Here is a 21,954-nt window from a genome sequence, read left to right on the forward strand (position 1 = left end):
TGAGAAACTGAAGACAAAGAGGAGGCAGGAGAAGGACACTACCTTGGAAAAAATGTGGGATTTACGGGGCAGTCTTGAAGGAACTGAGTGCGAGACAAGAGAGAAGAGAAAGCCGAGTGTGGTGCAGGTGCTCTGCAGGTACCTGGTGTGGAAGAAGAGCTCCACACAGTCGCTGTGGATGGTCAGAATCAGCCAGAAGCTGGGCAGCTGGGGGTGGCCCAGTCCAGCGTCACTGATAGAGGCTGTGTCGTCCATGTTCTCGTCACTCACGTCCCCATCGAACCCCGCTGAAAACACTTCAATCATGAGACTGTGTCATGACGGTAGTCTGTGTCATGACAGTAGTCTGTGTCATAATATTCTGTGTCATAAAATGATTCTATGAGACCGGCAGATCAAATAAATCTGTCTACTTACTCTGTGTGTGTGTGTGTGTGTGTGTGTGTGTGTGTGTGTGTGTGTGTACTGTGTGTGTGTGTGTGTGTGTGTGTGTGTATGAGTGTGTGTGTGTATGTGTGTGTGTGTGTACTCTGTATGTATGTGTGTGTGTGCGTGCGCGCGCGCACGTGCATTTGTGTGTGCGTGTGTGTGTGTGTGTCTGTTGCAGTTTATGTCTGACTGGTGCGTTGCTGTAAAGTGCTTTGAGCTGGTTGATAGTGTAATATAAATGTACTATTTTTATCAGAGAGATTATAACTTAAAATCAGTAACATTCCACAAAAAAACAACAACAACAAAAAATTCCCACATTCAGTCTGCTGGCTGACGGGCGCAATAGCCGAGTGGTTAAAGCGTTGGACTGTCAATCTGAGGGTCCCGGGTTCGAATCACGGTGACGGCGCCTGGTGGGTAAAGGGTGGAGATTTTTACGATCTCCAAGGTCAACGTATGTGCAGACCTGCCAGTGCCTGAACCCCCTTCGTGTGTATATGCAAGCAGAATATCAAATACACACGTTAAAGATCCTGTAATCCATGTCAGCGTTCCGTGGGTTGTGGAAACAAGAACATACCCTGCATGCACACCCCCGAAAACGGAGTATGGCTGCCTACATGGCGGGGTAAAAACGGTCATACACGTAAAAACCCACTAGTGTGCATACGAGTAAACGCAGAAGAAGAAGAAGAAGTCGTCTACTGGCTGTATCCCAATGCCCACCTTTTCCATCCTACCCTCCATCCCACTTGGTGCCCAAGAGGCTCAACATTTTCACATGGTCTTTTTTTCAGGTTTACTTTACATCTTTATTTTTCATTCACAAAACGTTGCACTCTTATGAGACATATTGATTATTAAGTCATTTTATCATTTTCAGTTTAAACTGGAATATCATTGACTCACTTGTGTAAACAAAGTGAGTCTATGTTTTAACCCGGTGTTCAGTTGTCTGTGTGTGTGTGTGTGTGTGTGTGTGTCCGTGGTAAACTTTAACAGTGCCATTTTCTCTGGAAATACTTTGTCTGCCAATACCAAATTTGGCTTTAACAAAGTATGAAAAAAAATCTTCACAGTCATAGTAATAAGAGGTTGTAAGTCTCCTGAATTAAGCCATATTTCCGAATCATTAACAGTTTATTTCGTTGATATATGTTCCGTAATCCGAAAATCCTAAAAACTGCTTCCCACTGAGTTAGGCCTTCTAGAAGGTAGGTTGTGTTTGAAGATGACGACCTCGTTTTTCTTGTTCACAATTAAAAGGAAAGAAATACAAATTCTGGACAGAACACATACAGTGATACTAACTACACTATCGACGTGTTTACAGCACATAAATATTCTAAAGTGGATACTGAATTAACTGGAATGAACATAAAAGAAAAATTGAATCGATCGTTTCTTTCAGCTCGTTGTAGACTGGTTTGTGCGGATCTAGAGTTCCAGCATGTGTTGCGGTGGGCTTGAAGCGATGGCAACATCTCATTTACCATCAAAATAAAAGAATAATTGAGATACATGTATGATAAAACACACATAAAACATGATTAAAACAGCATTATTTCATCCACGATAATCACATCTATTTGTTGCACAAAGAAGAAAACATCAATTTTGCTTTAACTATTAAATTCAGTCAAACGATGTGGGGATTAGTCTGCTTGCTTCAGAACTGAACATGCATGGTTCGATCCCACTCACATGCATTTTTCTTCCAAGCTTATGTTATATATCATATCTAATACAGAGCACTTTTCAACGATCTTTTAAATCTCTTCTTTTTTTTTCTCCTCATGATTCCTTTACTGGATAAAGCATGAAGCACAAGTAAGTCTTGAAGGCTTTGCCTCTTGTTTTTAGTTTATATTGGAACTTTCTCAACTTAATATAACACTTTTCTTGTTGTAGTTTTTTTTCTTTGTGTTTTTTAATGGAAATTTATGTACACACACACTCACATATGCAAAATAAGGTCACAAAAAATGAATGAATAAATGATAAATAAACCAGTCAACCAAATAAAACAATAAATCAGCTTTACAGTCACTGAAAACAAAAACTTAAAGACAGTTGAATACTTCTTAAATTTTTCCTCTTAGTACGCTAAAGGTCACTTGTCCACACCGTCTCTTTCCATGTCAGCGAGGCCAGGAATCCCATCTCCATTCACTGTGCTCTCCAGAGCCAAGCACTGCCTGCACCTCCACCCCCACCCCCAACCCCCCCAGGTCCTACCATCACTGGTGCCGCTGCCCCGGGATGACCCAATGGAAGGGGTCTGCGGCAGTGTGGACGCACGACTCTGCGGAGTCCCTTGCCCCGAAGGCGCAGAGAAATGGCGACTGCGGTGTCCAAACAGAGCCGACGGGCTAGCTTTGGTGGCCGACAGACCTCCTGAGGACAGAATACTGAACAGTTGTAGCAACCAGCCAGCCCCTCCTTTCTGGGGGGTGAAGTGGTTAGCGTCATGGACTGACAGCTGGGAATCCGTGAGGTCAAGAACCTCACTGAGACATATTGTGGGTTTTTTTCTGTCACCTGACAATTGATTTCTTTGACACTCTTGCATTCACGTATTTGACAAAGAAACTGTTCCTTGTGTTCGGCTGTGGCCAGAGGGTCAGCTAGTATTAACTGTCTCCCAACCTTATCACTGGTCACAAAAACTTAAAAAGGAAATTTTCTATCTAAAATTACGTTTAAATTACATACTTACCGTGACCCAACTAGCGCAGACTCCGCAGGGGTCTGACATTCCTGTCCTGTGCAAACTACTATCTGCCTATGCGGAGAAAACGAAAGCAACTACAGTCGATAACCTCCCGGAAGTAGGTAACCTCCCCTTTGTCCCGCTGGCTAGCGCCCTCTTTTGATGGCAGCCAAAAAAACTTTAAAAAATTATTTTAAAACTTTAAAAAAAAAAAATTAACATAAAAAAAACCTCTGACAATAAACTGATGGAGAGAACTGGTCTAGAAATCATCTGCAATGCTCCGACAACCATCCACTGGGCTATGGGATAGGTGAAGGTGAAGGCGATGACAATGAATCTGCGTGTTACATGATTCAAAAAGGCAGCCCTGACCTGACTGCACATCTGGAGAGGCGGTGGTGGCGGGGTGATGGGTCGATGCCACAGAGCCCTGCAGCTGGGCAGAGCTGTAGGATCTTCGTACAGAGGGATCCGACACCTCTCCCTCCCCCTCCTTCTTCCCGGCCATCGCTGTCTGCTTCAGCCTGAATCAGCACCGTGCAGACAGTGGTGGGACAGAGGGAGGAGCAGTGAAAGAAAGGATACATATCTATTTACCTATCTATCTATATATACACACATATATAAGAATATATATATATGTATATACACACACACATATAAATACACATAAATATATCTATATCTATCTATCTATCTATCTATACACACACACACACACACACACACACACACACACACATATATATATATATATATATATTTTTTTTTTTTTTTCTTTTTTTTTTTTTAAGATGTCTGGTAAAAGCATGATTCTATATCATATGGATATAACGAAAGTAAATAAAAATCACTATGATAAGCGATGTAAGTCCTGATGTCAGTAATCAGCCCCATATACACATATGCATACAAGCACACACACACCCACACCCACTCCCTAACATACACACAATCACACACACACACATACACTCACACAGGTACAAACTACGATAAGTAAACCGATGTATGTCCTGATGTCAATCATCAGCCCCACATAACTGCACACACACACGCACACACACACACTCACACAGGTACAAAAATGCAGACAAGAAAATATCTATGATCACAGACTCATTCAGTTTACACTGGTGAGTCAAAACTTCAAGACAGCCCCTGACCATCACACACCTCACTTCCTCTGGCACACTGGCTTTTGAAAACTTGGCGTCGGAAGAACTGCGAGGCCGATTTTCGTCACTGCTTCCCCCTCCTCCACCACTGCCAGACTCCTCCGGGCCCTGAGCTGCTGCCGCAGAAACGTCTCCCTCGACAGTTGCCGTGGGAGACGAGCTGGGGAGAATGTTGGGAAGGCTGTGGCTCCGTTCTTCCATGGCAGGAAACAGTTTGCTGCTGTCCACCACTTTGGGGTTTGAACCTTCGCCCCCCTCATGACTGAGCTCGACAAGCGCTGTCTGCAGCGCCTTGGCATGCAGGATGTTGTTGGCATGCGCCCGATCCACCGTCAGGAAGTAAAAGTCCTTCACCTTGGTCAGGCGGTAGCCCGGCTGCGACAGGCGCTCAAACTCCTGCACACGATCAGTGGCAGATACCCTTGACTGAGGATCACCTCAAGTACTACTGTAATAAACAAATACTACTGTAATAAAGATCACCTCAAATACTACTGTAATAAACAAATACTACTGTAATAAAGATCACCTCAAGTACTACTGTAATAAACAAATACTACTGTAATAAAGATCACCTCAAATACTACTGTAATAAACAAATACTACTGTAATAAAGATCACCTCAAGTACTACTGTAATAAACAAATACTACTGTAATAAAGATCACCTCAAGTACTACTGTAATAAACAAATACTACTGTAATAAAGATCACCTCAAGTACTACTGTAATAAAGATCACCTCAAGTACTACTGTAATAAACAAATACTACTGTAATAAACAAATACTACTGTAATAAAGATCACCTCAAGTACTACTGTAATAAACAAATACTACTGTAATAAAGATCACCTCAAGTACTATTGTAATAAACAAATACTACTGTAATAAAGATCACCTCAAGTACTACTGTAATAAACAAATACTACTGTAATAAAGATCACCTCAAGTACTACTGTAATAAACAAATACTACTGTAATAAAGATCACCTCAAGTACTACTGTAATAAACAAATACTACTGTAATAAAGATCACCTCAAACACTACTGAAATGAACACCACTTCAAATACTACTGCGATAAACAAAAACTACTGTAATAAAAATCACATCAAATACTATTGTAATAAAGATCACCTCAGATACTACTAAATTCACCTCACATATTACTGTTCTAAATTCATCTCAGATACTTCCATTCTAAATTCACCTGAATAATTCTGTTCTAAAGACCACCTTAAATACTACAGTTCTACAGACCACCTTAAATACTACTGTTCTAAGTTCACCTCAAATACTACCCTCCAATACCTTTCTTTTGCCCCTCCCCCCTCTTTCCCCCACCAACTCAGGTGTTTAAAATGCATACTGAAGATAAGAAACTGTGATTTAATTGGACAGTTTCAAAAGGATTAAGGTTGTCTGAGGTAATTTCACTTTGTGATTTTCAGCAGGGAGGGGGGGTTGTTTGTTTGTTTGTTTGCTTGTTTCTTTGACTGATTATTTGTTGTTTTTTTGTTTGTTCATTTTTTCTTTCGAGGGTTGTTGTCTTGGTTGCTGTTTTGTTTTGTTTTGTCTCTTTTTCACAGCTCGCACAAAACATTCTTACTCTTCATCCATTACTTCTGAACCATGGCTAACAAATGTACCAAGTTTTCTTGTATTTTACACTCACTCCACAATATCAGGCTAAAAATGAGAATGCATGGTGCTTCTGTCAGGTAATAAAGTAAATTCATTCTTTAGACACTCTATGCCTCTCTGCTTTTATAGGGGAATATTTTTGACACATCCTATTAAGAAACAAAATCTACAAAAGTCAACAGATGCATCATATGGAGGTGGAATTTTGAGTCGAGTCTCCCTCTACCTCCAACACTCCCCTGAAAAATAATAACACAAAGTCCACAATAACTGCTGACATATTAAAACACACACACACACACACACACACACACACACTTCTGTTTTTTTTTTCCATACCCACACACAGGCTCCGAAATGTACGCTTCAGTTTACCACTGACCTCAATGAAAGGCTTCAGGCTACGGTCAGGGCCATAGACAAACTGCAGACTGACTCTCTGGTACTGGCAGGACGGGTGCTCTTGGCTGTAGGAGTCCTTCACATGTTTGGTCACAAAGTCCAGGGCATCGGCGTTGATGGGGTGCATGTGTTTCAGTGCTCCTGCCACCTCATCCCTCATCAGCCACTCCACCTGGGGCAATGAGCACCATGAGGAACATCAGGATGACCAGGACCATCATGAGGACCACGATAACAGAGGGCCATGACAGTGACAATCATAACAATGATTATGACAATGACCATCATTAGGAACATTGTAATAAAGACCTTGAAAATGATAATGATGATGACATTGACCCTCATGAGGAACATGACAGAGGATCCATGACAATGACAATGATGACAACACTGACCATCATGAGGATCATGACAATGACAACAATGACCATTATGAGGACCACCATGAGGACCATCACGGGGACCATGACATTGATGACAACACTGACCATCATGAGGACCATTATGAGGACAATGACAATAATGATGCTATTTATTTCAGTGAAATTAAAAAGTTCTGTTCCTGGTGTGAGAAAAACTATCTGGATCTCAACGTATTGAAAACAAAAGAAATGTTAATAGATTTTCGGAAAGACTCCTTGCCTGTAGCTGACCTTGTTATTGATGGTCAAACAGTGGAGAGGGTCAATGAATATAGATATTTAGGGACCATCTTACACAATAAGCTGACTTTTGACAGAAATGTTGATTCCATTCATAAGAAATGTCAATCTAGAATTTTTTGTTTACAGAAGCTTAGAAATGTTGGTATAAATTCAAATATTCTTCAAAGTTATTATCGATGTTGTATCGAGTCTGTGCTTACAGTTTCATTTATGTGCTGGTATGGAAGTTTGGGAGTGAGGAGTAAGCGTGTTTTGAACGATGTCATGAGTGTATGCAGTAAAATTGTGGGAGTGAAACAAGCCAGTATGCAAGAGCTGTATGAAAGTCGAGTGGTTAAAAAAAGCAGGCAGATAGCAACTGACGACACCCATATTTTAGCAAAGTATTATGAGCTATTGCCATCAGGACGACGCTACAGAACTTTTAAGTTGAAATCCAGAGCTCTGAAGACTTTTATTCCACGTTCAATCCACCTTTTAAATTCTTGAGAACTGTGTGTGTGTGTGTGCGCGCGCGCACTCTCATGTGAGACGTGTGAAAGTCCGTGCATGATAGGCTGTACCTTGTTCTAGTTGTGGTGTGTGTGTGTGTGTGTGTGTGTGTGTGTGTGTGTGTGTGTGTGTGTGTGTGTGTGTGTGTGTGTGTGTGTTTACTGAGCTTAAATCGTGACAACTGGTTATAATGAATGTGCAATATGTAGGAAGAATAATGTGCAATATGCAGGATGAATGTACAATGAATATGTCTAATGCTAACGTCCATATTCTAAATATATTTCTGTTTAATAATTACGATGTAATAATTAATTGCAATGTTTTTAAAAGCGAATATGTGAAATGCTTTTATTTGAGAACATATGTTTATTACTCTTGTTTGATCAAGTTATCCGCGTGTGTGTGGGGGGGGGAGGGGGGGGGGGGGGGTGCGGTGCGGGTGTGTGCTGATTATCTGGTTGTGGTTTTCCGCAATTCATCTTTATTCTTATCTTATCTGTCTATTATAATCAATGTGCAGTATAGTAGGCTATGTTTATAATTATATTCAAATAATGTTTCTTAATTCTTTCTGTTTTTACATTAAGAATACTAGTTATTACCTGCAGTGTGTGAATGTATGTATGAAACGATGTACGTGATATTTTTTACATTTGTATCTTCGTAATATTTGTTGGGGCTGTTGTTGGCTTTTACAGTTATGGTCCCCATGTTGTTTACTTGTCTATGTTGTGATAATGCACCTGACCAAATTTCTCCAGTTGGAGATAATAAAGTTATTCTTATCTTATCTTCTTATCTTAATGACAACACTGACCATCATGAGGACATGACAATGACACTGACCGTCATGAGGACCATGACAATAACACTGACCATCATGAGGACCATAACAATGACACTGACCGTCATGAGGACCATGACAATGACCGTCATGAGGACCATGACAATGACAATAACACTGACCATCATGAGGACATGACAATGACCGTCATGAGGACCATGACAATAACACTGACCATCATGAGGACCATGACAATGACAATAACACTGACCGTCATGAGGACCATGACAATAACACTGACCGTCATGAGGACCCTGACAATGACAATAACACTGACCGTCATGAGGACCATGACAATAACACTGACCCTCATGAGGACCATGACAATAACACTGACCGTCATGAGGACCATGACAATAACACTGACCGTCATGAGGACCATGACAATGACAATAACACTGACCATCATGAGGACAATGACAATGACACTGACCGTCATGAGGACCATGACAATGACCATCATGAGGACCATGACAATAACACTGACCATCATGAGGACCATGACACTGACCGTCATGAGGACCATGACAATAACACTGACCGTCACAATGACAATGACACCGACCGTCATGAGGACCCTGACAATGACACTGACCGTCATGAGGACCCTGACACTGACTGTCATGAGGACCCTGACAATGACACTGACCGTCATGAGGACCCTGACACTGACCATCATGAGGACCCTGACAATGACAATAACACTGACCATCATGAGGACCCTGACACTGACCGTCATGAGGACCCTGACAATGACAATAACACTGACCATCATGAGGACCCTGACACTGACCGTCATGAGGACCCTGACAATGACACTGACCGTCATGAGGACCCTGACAATGACAATAACACTGACCGTCATGAGGACAATGACAATAACACTGACCGTCATGAGGACCCTGACAATGACAATAACACTGACCGTCATGAGGACCCTGACAATGACGATAACACTAACCGTCATGAGGACCATGACAATGACAATAACACTGACCATCATGAGGACAATGACAATAACACTGACCATCATGAGGACCATGACAATAACACTGACCGTCATGAGGACCATGACAATGACAATAACACTGACCATCATGAGGACCATGACAATAACACTGACCGTCATGGGGACCATGACAATAACACTGACTGTCACGGGGACCATGACAATGACGATAACACAGTCCATCATGAGGACCCTCACAATAACACTGACCATCATGGGGACCATAACACTGACCGTCATGAGGACCATGACAATAACACTGACCATCACAATGACAATGACACCGACCGTCATGAGGACCCTGACAATGACACTGACCGTCATGAGGACCCTGACACTGACTGTCATGAGGACCCTGACAACGACACTGACCGTCATGAGGACCCTGACACTGACTGTCATGAGGACCATACAATAACACTGACCATCATGAGGACCCTGACAATGACAATAACACTGACCGTCATGAGGACCCTGACAATAACACTGACCGTCATGAAGACCCTGACAATGACAATAACACTGACCGTCACAAGGACCATGACAATAACACTGACCGTCACGGGGACCCTGACAATGACAATATCACTGACCATCATGAGGACCCTGACAATGACAATAACACTGACCATCATGAGGGACCCTGACAATGACAATAAACACTGACCGTCAGAGGACCCTGACAATGACACTGACCATCATGAGGACCCTGACAATGACAATAACACTGACATCATGAGGACCATGACAATGACAATAACACTGACCGTCATGAGGACCATGACAATAACACTGTCCATCATGAGGACCATCACAATAACACTGACTGTCATGGGGACCATGACAATGACGATAACACTGACCGTCATGAGGACCCTCACAATAACACTGACCATCATGACGACCAATGACAATGACCGTCATGAGGACCATGACAATGACAACAATGATGACAACACTGACCATGATAATTACAATGATGACATTGACCATCGTGAGGACCATGACAACAGCATCTAAGTCCATCTAGTGCCCATCCCAGTGTTTACATCTCACTACCTAATCGCCAGAGCAAAACAGCACAGATAGTACATCACAGACTGTGGAAAAGAGAAAAAAAATGTCAAGGCTTGCTTGAAAAAAGACAGGGGAATGGACTGGGAAGGCAGAAAAAGGAGACAACAGTGAAGGTAGAAAAAAGGCAGAAACAAAGAGAGTGACAGAAAAGAGGAAATTTCTAGCACAGAATTTCCAGAAGGCGGGTATGCTATTTACACTGAAAGACCCCCGGCATCCCCATGGGGGGACACAAAATGTCAGAACAATTTTTACCTCGTCTTTGAATATTAGAACAGCTTCCCTTTGTATAGGTGGCAAATGGCTCATGGGTTGATCAATGCTGAAAAAGAAAGAACGGGGAGAATACAGATAAAGAAAATGCAAAGAAACAATCTTCTTTAACCTAAAAAGGAAGAGCAATAGCATCAACTAATATTTATAGAATAATAATAATCTCTCTCTTGCTCTCTCTCTCTCTATATATATATATATGTGTGTGTGTGTGTGTGTGTGTGTGTGTGTGTGTGTGTGTGTGTTTATTGTCTGTATTATGTCTTAAAATCTTCAAGGTTTCATTAAAATTTAACAATAAAGTATTCAAATCTATTCTATTCTTTTTCTCAGCTATTCACACACACACACACACACACACACACACACACACGCACGCACGCACACACACACACACACACACACACACCAACACCACTATCAACACCAACACGTACACACACACACCTCTCTAAAACATACATACACACACAAACACCACCAACAAACACACAGACACCACCAAAACACAAACACTGCCAACACATTCACACAAAGTCATTGCCAAAACACACATACACAAAAACATAGCCAACACAGACACACACACAGACACCTCCAAAACAAACAAATACAAAACACTGCCAACACATTCACACAAAGTCATCGTCAAAACACATGCACACAGACACCACTAACACACACACACACACACACACACACATACACACACACACACACACACACACACACACACACACACACACACCACCAACACACACACACACACACACACACACACCACCACCACCACCACCACCACCACCAACACACACACACATACCACCAGCACACACACACACAGACACCACCAACACACACACACACCCACCACCAACACACACACACACACACACCACACAACACACACAGACACCACCAACACATACACACACACACACACACACTAACACACACACACACACACACTAACACACACACAGACACCACCAACACACACACTCACACAAAATCCACAGAGGGAGCAGGACTGTGGGAGCTGTCACGATCATCTTCACACTCTGACTGCCGGTTGGAACTGGACTGACTCTGATTGGACATGGATCGCATAAAGCCCCCTCTCCTGGGAAAGTTATCAAAGTCAGAGTCCGGCGGCAAGGTCAAGCAGTTGATGTCAAAGGTCACTTGGAACTCTCCGAAGTTGACAGCCAGCAAGGGATCTTTCATGGTGTTCAGGAGATCGCCTGCAATGTTTTGGTTGACCTTCAAGTTTTCCTCATCAGAGCAGCAGCAGCATCCTCCCCCCAACCCTCTCTCATCATCATCCTCCCCCCAAACCCTCTCTCTCTCCTCCTCCTCCTCCTCCAACCCTCTCTCTCTCATCCTCCTCCTCCCCCCAACCCTCTCTCTCTCCCCATCCTCCTCCCCCAAATCCTCTCTCTCTCTCTCATCCTCCTTCTCCCCCCAACCCTCTCTCTCCCCATCCTCCTCCCCCCAACCCTCTCTCTCTCCATCCTCCTCCCCCCAACCCTCTCTCTCTCCTCCTCCTCCTCCCCCAACCCTCTCTCTCTCCCCATCGTCCTCCCCCCAACCCTCTCTCTCTCCTCCTCCTCCTCCCCCAACCCTCTCTCTCCTCATCCTCCTCCCCCAACCCTCTCTCTCCTCCTCCTCCTTCCCCAACCCTCTCTCTCTCTCTCTCCTCCTCCTCCCCCCAACCCTCTCTCTCCCCATCCTCCTCCTCCCCCCAACCCTCTCTCTCCCCATCCTCCTCCCCCCAACCCTCTCTCTCTCCTCCTCCCCCCAACCCTCTCTCTCTCTCTCTCCTCCTCCTCCCCCAACCCTCTCTCTCTCCCCATCGTCCTCCCCCCAACCCTCTCTCTCTCCTCCTCCTCCTCCCCCAACCCTCTCTCTCCCCATCGTCCTCCCCCCAACCCTCTCTCTCTCCTCCTCCTCCTCCCCCAACCCTCTCTCTCCCCATCATCCTCCCCCCAACCCTCTCTCTCTCCTCCTCCTCCTCCCCCAACCCTCTCTCTCTCCCCATCGTCCTCCCCCCAACCCTCTCTCTCCCCATCCTCCTCCCCCCAACCCTCTCTCTCCCCATCCTCCTCCCCCCAACCCTCTCTCTCCCCATCCTCCTCCCCCCAACCCTCTCTCTCTCCTCCTCCCCCCAACCCTCTCTCTCCCCATCCTCCTCCCCCCAACCTTCTCTCCTCCTCCTCTTCCTCCCCCAAACCATTCCTCCTCTCCATCCAACCACTGCGCCCACCCCCCCTCCGCCACTCCCACTCGCCATCCACCCAACCCTTCCTCCCCAACCCTCCCTCACACCACCCCACTCCCATTCACCCTCCATCCAACTCTCCCTGCCCCCACCCGACTCCCCCCCACCATCCTCCAGCCCACCCTCCCCACATCCAACCCACCGAGACACAGAGGCAGCTGGGTGACGCTGGTGTGGTGGTAGTCGTTGCGGCGTTTCACGGTGCAGGTGAAGTGGATGAAGAGCGGCACCACCTCCTGCTCCGTGTCCTGCGTGGCGTTCAGGTCCATGTCCGACAGGGAGTCATCCATGTTCGAGTCCACCGACACGTGGGCCGAGTGGTTCCCCCGGTCCCTGGCCTCAGCCCCGGGCCCACCCCCACCACGTGGGGTGAAGTCTCCTGCCCCTGTGCCCCCCTCGCCCTCCTCCTCTTCCTTGACGCTGGCATCTGGTCACCGAGAACAGTGGTGGGGGGGTTGTCATGGGAAGGATTGTTCTTCAGGAACATGACAGTTATGGGAGGGTTTGTTCTTCAAGAACATGACAGTTATGGGAGGGTTTGTTCTTCAAGAACATGACAGTTATGGGAGAGTTTGTTCTTCAAGAACTTGACACAGGAACATGACAACTAGTTATGGGAGGGTTTGTTCTTCAGGAACATGACAGTTATACAGGCTTTGTTCTTCAAGAGTATCACAGTTAGTTATGGGAGGCTTTGTTTTTCAGGAACATTACAGTTATGGAGGCTTCATTCATAAGGAATGTGACAGTTATGGAGGCTTCATTCTTAAGGAATGTGACAGTTATGGAGGCTTTGTTGTTAAGGAATGTGACAGTTATAGAGGCTTTGTTCTAAAGGAATGTGACAGTTATGGAGGGTTTGTTGTTAAGGAATGTGACAGTTATGGATGGTTTGTTGTTAAGGAATGTGACAGTTATAGAGGCTTTGTTCTAAAGGAATGTGACAGTTATGGAGGCTTTGTTGTTAAGGAATGTGACAGTTATGGAGGGTTTGTTGTTAAGGAATGTGACAGTTATGGAGGGTTTGTTGTTAAGGAATGTGACAGTTATGGATGGTTTGTTGTTAAGGAATGTGACAGTTATAAAGGCTTTGTTGTTAAGGAATGTGACAGTTATAGAGGCTTTGTTCTAAAGGAGTGTGACAGTTATAGGAGGGTTAGTTCTTCAAAAACATGACAGTTATGGGAGGGTTTGTTCTTCAAGAACATGACAGTTATGGGAGGGTTTGTTCTTCAAGAACATGACAGTTATGGGAGAGTTTGTTCTTCAATAACATGACAGTTATGGGATGGTTTGTTCTTCAAGGACATGACAGTTATGGGAAGGTTTGTTCTTCAAGAACATGAGTTATGGGAGGGTTTGTTCTTCAATAACGTGATAGTTATGGGATGGTTTGTTCTTCAAGAACATGACAGTTAAGTTATGGGAGGGTTTGTTCTTCAAAAACATGACAGTAATGGGAGGGTTTGTACTTCAAGAACATGACAGTAATGGGAGGGTTTGTTCTTCTGGAACATGACAGTTATGGGAGGGTTTGTCTTCTGGAATATGACAGTTATGGGAGGGTTTGTTCTTCAGGAACACGACAGTTAGTAATGGGAGGGTTTGTTCTTCAAGGACATGACAGTTAGTGATGGGAGGGTTTGTTCTTCAAGAACATGACAGTAATGGGAGGGTTTGTTCTTCAAGGGCATGACAGTTAGTGATGGGAGGGTTTGTTTTTCAAGGACATGACAGTTAGTGATGGGAGGGTTTGTTCTTCAAGAACATGACAGTAATGGGAGGGTTTGTTCTTCAAGGACATGACAGTTAATGATGGGAGGGTTTGTTCTTAAAAACATGACAGTTAGTAATGGGAAGGTTTGTTCTTCAAGGATATGACAGTGATGGGAGGGTTTGTTCTTCAAGGACATGACAGTTAGTGATGGGAGGGTTTGTTCTTCAAGGACATGACAGTTAGTGATGGGAGGGTTTGTTCTTCAAGAACATGACAGAAATGGGAGGGTTTGTTCTTAAAAACATGACAGTTAGTAATGGGAGGGTTTGTTCTTCAAGGACATGACAGTTAGTGATGGGAGGTTTGTTCTTCAAGGACATGACAGTTAGTGATGGGAGGGTTTGTTCTTAAAAACATGACAGTTAGTAATGGGAGGGTTTGTTCTTCAAGGACATGACAGTTAGTGATGGGAGGTTTGTTCTTCTGGAACATGACAGTTATGGGAGGGTTTGTCTTCTGGAATATGACAGTTATGGGAGGGTTTGTTCTTCAGGAACACGACAGTTAGTAATGGGAGGGTTTGTTCTTCAAGAACACTGCAATTATGGTGAGGTTTACTCTTCAAGAACATGGCTTTACTCTTCAAGAACACTGCACTCATGGAAAGTTTAACCATCAAGACTGTGAGTTTACTTTCAAGAACACTGTAATTAGGGAAGCTTAACTCTTCATGAACATGGGTTTGCTTTCAAGAACACTGTAATTAGGGAAGCTTAACTCTTCATGAACATGGGTTTGCTTTCAAGAACATTGTAATTCAGGAAGGCTTACTCTTCAGGGACACTGTATTATAAAAGGTTTACTCTTCAAGAACAATGAATTTATGGAAGGTTTTCTCTGCAGGAACATACATTTAATTTCAAGAACAATGTAATTAGGGAACATTAACTCTTCGAGAACACTGTAATGATGAAAGGTTTACCATTCAAAAATGTGGGTTTTCTCTTTAAGAGCATGTAATTATGGGTTTTCCCTTCAAAAAAACATTCTTTACTATTTAAAAACACTAATTCTGATGGGTTTACTCTTCAAGAACATGGGTTTACTCTTCAGTATGGTCATTATGGAGCATTTACTCTCCAAGATATAAATGATTAAGTTGAGTTTGTTTTTATACTAATGGTTATTACAGAGAGATCACTCTTAAAGACAAAAGGCAATTCTGGAGAGTTTACTCTTCAAGAATATGATCATAACTCAGTCTCCACTGAAACTATCAGTCGGTTCTCCAGGCACCCCATATTGGTAAAAACAACAGAGTATGTGTCAATAAAATTCAGTTATAAAAACAGCAAGAGTTAGATGTTAACTCTTTCCATACGAACGGCGAAAGAGACGACGTTAACAGCGTTTCACCCCAATTACCATCATCAAAATACTGCAAGCGGAAGGCTCTTATACTGAAGACGTGAATGTTGACAAAAAATACCACAATTCTGACGACGGAAGCTAAAGGTTGGGTCATTCAGACACCCACTGGACATCCGAGGGGTCTGTGTAGAGGAGAAGAGAGGACTGGCCGTACTGAGTGAGTTAAAGCCAAAGCAACAAGAGCTTTACGACACCACTTACCAGTGTTATCATCCGTTCTCTCATCAGTGCTGTCCTCTTTCACCCCCTGATCATTGTATTCATCACACTGGAAACAAAATGATCCAAACTTTTGTAACGGCGGAAAACCCTTCAAGACATATGAGATACGTGGTACACCAAATAACATAAACCACACTCACACTCACACACACACACATTCTGTCTCTTTCTCACTCCTGCTCTCCCACTCTCTCTCTCTCTCCATCACAGTCATTGGTATAGTTTTTCGCTCGCTACCTTTCCTGCCTAAATAGCAGACAAGCCTACAGACAGGCCAACAGAAAACCCAACAAACAAATAGACACACCCACAGACACGCCCACAAACAATCGCTGACCACAGAAGCTCTCTGCTGGGCCTCATGGCAGAAGAAGAAGTCATCAGGCATGGAGGCAACAGGCTGGAAGAAGCGGACAAGCCCACAGACACGCCCACAGACACGCCAACAGACAAGCCCACAGACACACAAACAGAGCGCTGAGCACAGACAAGGCTAACAGATGTACCCAAGACAAACCAACAGACACGCCCACAGACAAACCCACATGCACACCCACAGAGATGCCAACAAACAGACATGCCCACAGACACACCCACAGAAAACCCCACAAACAAACAGACATGCCCACAGACACACCCACAGAAAACCCAACAATCAAATAAACACGCCAACAGGCACACCCATAGAAAACCCCACAAACAGACACACCAAGAGACACACCCACAGAAAACCCCACAAACAAACAGACACACCAACAAACACGCCCACAGACAAGTGCTGACCACAGAAGCTCTCTGCTGGGCCTCAGGGCAGAAGAAGTAGTCTGGCATGGAGGCGACAGGCTGGAAGAAGCAGACAAGCCCACAGACACGCCCACAGACAGACACACCCACAGACACGCAAACGAAAAAAAACACAGACCACAGACACGCCCACAGACAGACAGCCCCACAGACACACCAACAGACACACAGCCCCACAGACACGCCAACAGACATACCAACGAAAAAAAAAAACCACAGCCCACAGACACACCCACAGACACACAGCCCCACAGACACACCAACAGACATACCAACGAAAAAAAAACAACACAGCCCTCAGACACGCCCACAGACACACAGCCCCACAGACACGTCAACAGACACGCCAACAAAAAAAAAAACCACAGCCCACAGACACGCCCACAGAAGCACAGCCCTACAAACATGCCAACAGACACACAGCCCCACAGACACGCCAACGAAAAAAAACACAGCCCACAGACACACCCACAGACACACAGCCCCACAGACACGCCAACAGACATACCAACGAAAAAAAACACAGCCCACAGACACGCCCACAGACACACAGCCCCACAGACACGCCAACAGACATACCAACGAAAAAAAACACAGCCCACAGACACGCCCACAGACACACAGCCCCACAGACACGCCAACAGACATACCAATGAAAAAAAACACAGCCCACAGACACGCCCACAGAAGCACAGCCCTACAAACATGCCAACAGACACACAGCCCCACAGACACGCCAACGAAAAAAAACACAGACCACAGACACACCCACAGACACACCAACAGACAGGCCAACAACGAAAAAAAACCACAGCACACAGACACGCCAACAGACGCACAGCCCCACAGACACGCCAACAGACACAGACACGCCCACAGACACACAGCCCACAGACACGCCCACAGACACACAGCCCTACAGACATGCCAACGAACAAAAAACACAGCCCACAGACACACAGCCCCACAGACACGTCAACAGAGAGGCCAACAAACAGACACGCCCACAGCCCCACAGACACACCAACAGACAGGCCAACAGCAAAAAACACCACAGCACACAGACACGCCCACAGAGCACTGACCACAGAAGCTCTCTGCTGGGCCTCGGGGCTGAAGAAGAAGTAGTCAGGCATGGAGGCGACAGGCTGGAAGAAGCGGTGCAAAGTAGCCAGGAACTTGTCCTGCACCAGCCGGTGGATGCCCGCCGGGTACTCGCACTTCATGTCGGCCCACAGAGATGGCAGCAGTGACACCATCTTGCGCGGCATCTGGAGGATTTCCGGCATGATGATGTCTTCGCCGTCGTCACTGGAAGCAACACACCAACCGGTTGTTTCAATTCAATTTTTTGGACATGATGGTGACAGGGTGTCATTTAGAAAAAAAAAAATTTTTTTTTTTTTGGGGGGGGGGGGATATCTTGCAGCCAAGTACCTACAAGGACATCATTTGATTTACTTAGCAATACCGAATATAACAGGTTCAAATACATGAGAACAGACAGTGCTAAAACATTTCCTCCCACCCATATCCCTTCTCACCACACAATCACAGTCAACCTTATCAAACACAAACTAAACTGTGTGAAGTAGTGATACCATCTCCTTCCAATCAAAATAACCTCATCACATCAGACATTCACAAAACTGAGGTGATAATGCAAAGCAAGGGCAGGGAATGTGCAGTCAGTATTGTATTGTATTGTTTTACATTGTTTTGTATTCTATTAGTCTTTGTCACAACAGATTTCTCTGTGTGAAAGTTGAGCTGCTCTCCCCAGGGACAGCTTGTCACCACAGGAATAACACCACCCCTTTATTTTTTTTTTTCTACGTGTAAGTGTGTTTTCTTTCCTATCAAAGTGGATTATTCTACAGAATTTTGGCACGGACAACCCCTTCATTGTCATGGGCTCTTTTACGTGCAGCAAGTCCATGCTACACATGATACCTCAGTTATCATCCCATCCGAATGACTAGCTGTAAAGACCACCACTCAAATCTTGTGGAATAAGAGAAAACACTGGCATGCTACACACAACACCTCAGTTTATCATCTTATCCAAATGACTAGCGTCCAGACCACCCACCACTAAAGATCTAGAGGAGGGGCAGAAAATACTGGCGAGTGTGTGATTCAAAGGGAGAAGGAAGAGAGGACAGCCAAAGCACAGCTGGAGGCAGGACACTGAGGCAGAACTGAAGAGGCTGGGATCCAGCTGGAGGGATGCAGAAAGGACAGCCCAGAGTCCAGAGACGAGTTCGGTGGAGAAACATCATTGATGGCATGGGCCTAAGCAAGTAAGTAAGTGGGATTTGAACCCATGATTGCCATACCTTTGGATGTCAACCACTTCCAGGAAGCGCACAGAGTGTTTGCGCGCCAGGTCTGTCTCCTTGGCGGTGATGAGCTCCTTTCGGGCCTGGGTAACCAGCCTCTTGAGGTGCCCACAGGAGGACAGCAGGAAGGGCGTCATGTCCACTTCCAGGGGCAGTGTCTCCTGGCAGATGCTGCTGATGGCTGCGTCCATGTCGTGATGGTCCACAAAGTAGTTGTGACGCAGGCTCTCATACAACCCTGGGGAGAAGGACAGGGAGAGGATGCTTGTTGGGTTATAAAGCCCCTGTACATGGCGCCATGGAATTTAAAGGGTGGTGAAGGGGCTGGAGGGAGGAGCGATTGTTGGCTGATGCCGATCACTCTTTAGTGTGGTTGTTTCATTGTTGTTTTATTTCCTAATTCAATTTTTTTTTCTATTCTGTTGTTTTTTTTTCCATTCATTTCTTATTCATGTATATGTACATTTGATCAATTCTTCCTTTCCCACCCTTTTATTTGATTATCTGTAGAATTCCTCCCACACCCATCCCACCTGTTACCAAATACCTCATCTTCCACCTCCCTCTCTTTCTAATGCTGCTTCAACTCATTCCATTCCTGAGACATACCCAGCAGACACCACAAATCAAGAAAGATCACTCCTACACCCTCTCTGATTGCCTCAAAACAACATGCCATCAACAGGCATTTAGCTGAGTGCTCCATTGTCTCTTTGACTTCATTTGTTTGTTTTATTATTTTGCCTGTGGAAGATCCTAAGATCGAAAGGCCTTGCTTTCTTCGTCTTGCTTTGTGTAATAATCTATGTTCGTTCTCCATCCCAAAGATGAATATAGTAATATCTTTTTTTCTCACAATTATTGGGTCAGAAATACAATCATTGTTCGTTTGAGAGATGCAATCCAAACATCATCGGTTTCCATGAATATAAATGGTTTAAATGTATGATGAATACACAACCATCTCTTTCTTTTAAATGCAGGAATGTAACAGAAGCATATACACATACCCACATTAAAGCTTTACATGTAAGTGCACCAATGGCCAATAAACCAGCAAACTGATGCATGTCCATCAATGTGTGGTTATAGAGCTGACTGAAGACTTTTTAAAAGATTTTCAATTTCATTCACCTGTGACAAAAATAAAAGAACTGTTCAAAGAGCATTGCTCTTCAAAGAGGTCAGCACTAACTCTTTGGAGATGCGCTGGTGCTTCGGCACCGGCGCTCTGCCCGCTCAGAATGACATGCCGTAGTGTAGGATTCAGCGGATCGCGGATTTTTCATACACTCAGCAGTGTTCAATTAAAGGGAAACTAATCAGGCTGTCTTGAGGGATCAGGCTAGGAAAAACTGAGTTATTTCCCCTCAACCGTTAACTGCGCGAAAGGCTTTTTTTCTTCACTTTTCTGGACTGGGTGAGAGGTCGATCTTTACATAACCAACCAGTGTTGTGATTTTCCGTTTTTTTTTGTTTTTTTTAACAGTTTGTTGTGCAACATTTGACTTCAAACTGTTTCATGAGAATCAGGGAACGTTACAGAGTGAGAAAATCATCTCATGCTGCCTTGTGGATTAGCTGATGGATATGACATGCCTGGTGGGTACAGTATACCTATTTTTCAAATTTTTTTTGTTTTTCAGTATTTAGTGACATAATTCAAAATATTGAAAAATATATTTAGCAGCATTTAATGAAAAAACTGTTTTAAAATGTTAAAAGAAGAGATGGCAAACTTTCTAGTGATATATAATTTGTATGTCTTTGTCTCTGTGTGAATTTTTCAAATGTGTCCATATTTGCCCGTCACAGTAAAACTGCATGCACTATTTAGCTTCGTCTCCATAGAGCTAATCAGAACAGGTATTCACAGTGCACGCCTGCCTGTGACAAAATAACACTCAAGTTAATGAACACTAAGGGACTCTGGGTTTGCAAAGTCCATCTTGCTGGATATCAAAGCTATGTCTTGGCCTCAGCTTTAACTGACTGTGTTCCAAACAAAACTAATTCTGAGCCCTCTGCATATCCTTCACAAATGCTTTAAAATAATCAAGTTTCAGGTCAATGATCTCAGAAAGTACAGACCCACTTTCTTTCAGAAAGGAAATTTTCTATCTAAAATTACGTTTAAATAACATACTTACCGTGACCCAACTAGTGCAGACTCCGGCAGGGGTCTGACATTCCTGTCCTGTGCAAACTACTATCCGCCTATGCGGAGAAAAAGAGAGCAACTACGGCCGATAACCTCCCGGAAGTAGGTAACCTCCCCTTTGTCCCGCTAGCTAGTGCCCTCTTTTTCCAGCAGCCATCTCGACACCTGTTCCTGTGCTCCGCATACGGCTAAGTTTTTTCGTATTTCTTTCCGTCTGTCGACTCCTTGGCGTCCTTGTTGTTTGTCTAATTATGCCTTCCAAC

General features: G+C 44.3%; 1 protein-coding gene across 2 annotated transcripts in view; it reads right to left on the minus strand.

Annotated features, from left to right (window-relative positions):
- Positions 1-21,954, minus strand: part of LOC143295013 (KICSTOR complex protein SZT2-like) — a 157,514-nt gene that overhangs the window by 67,703 nt on the left and 67,857 nt on the right. For both annotated transcript variants that reach the window (XM_076606549.1, XM_076606548.1), the window contains exons 27-37: positions 19,528-19,768; positions 18,274-18,499; positions 16,364-16,430; positions 13,157-13,441; positions 11,740-11,977; positions 10,716-10,782; positions 6,351-6,542; positions 4,325-4,722; positions 3,521-3,672; positions 2,671-2,829; positions 143-287 (exon numbers count right to left, since the gene is read on the minus strand). In XM_076606549.1, the coding sequence (XP_076462664.1) occupies positions 143-287; positions 2,671-2,829; positions 3,521-3,672; positions 4,325-4,722; positions 6,351-6,542; positions 10,716-10,782; positions 11,740-11,977; positions 13,157-13,441; positions 16,364-16,430; positions 18,274-18,499; positions 19,528-19,768 (2,170 nt within the window). The remainder of the gene's footprint in view (positions 1-142; positions 288-2,670; positions 2,830-3,520; positions 3,673-4,324; positions 4,723-6,350; positions 6,543-10,715; positions 10,783-11,739; positions 11,978-13,156; positions 13,442-16,363; positions 16,431-18,273; positions 18,500-19,527; positions 19,769-21,954) is intronic.

The sequence above is a fragment of the Babylonia areolata genome, chromosome 20 (genome assembly GCF_041734735.1).
Source record: "Babylonia areolata isolate BAREFJ2019XMU chromosome 20, ASM4173473v1, whole genome shotgun sequence".
Classification (NCBI taxonomy): domain Eukaryota; kingdom Metazoa; phylum Mollusca; class Gastropoda; order Neogastropoda; family Buccinidae; genus Babylonia; species Babylonia areolata.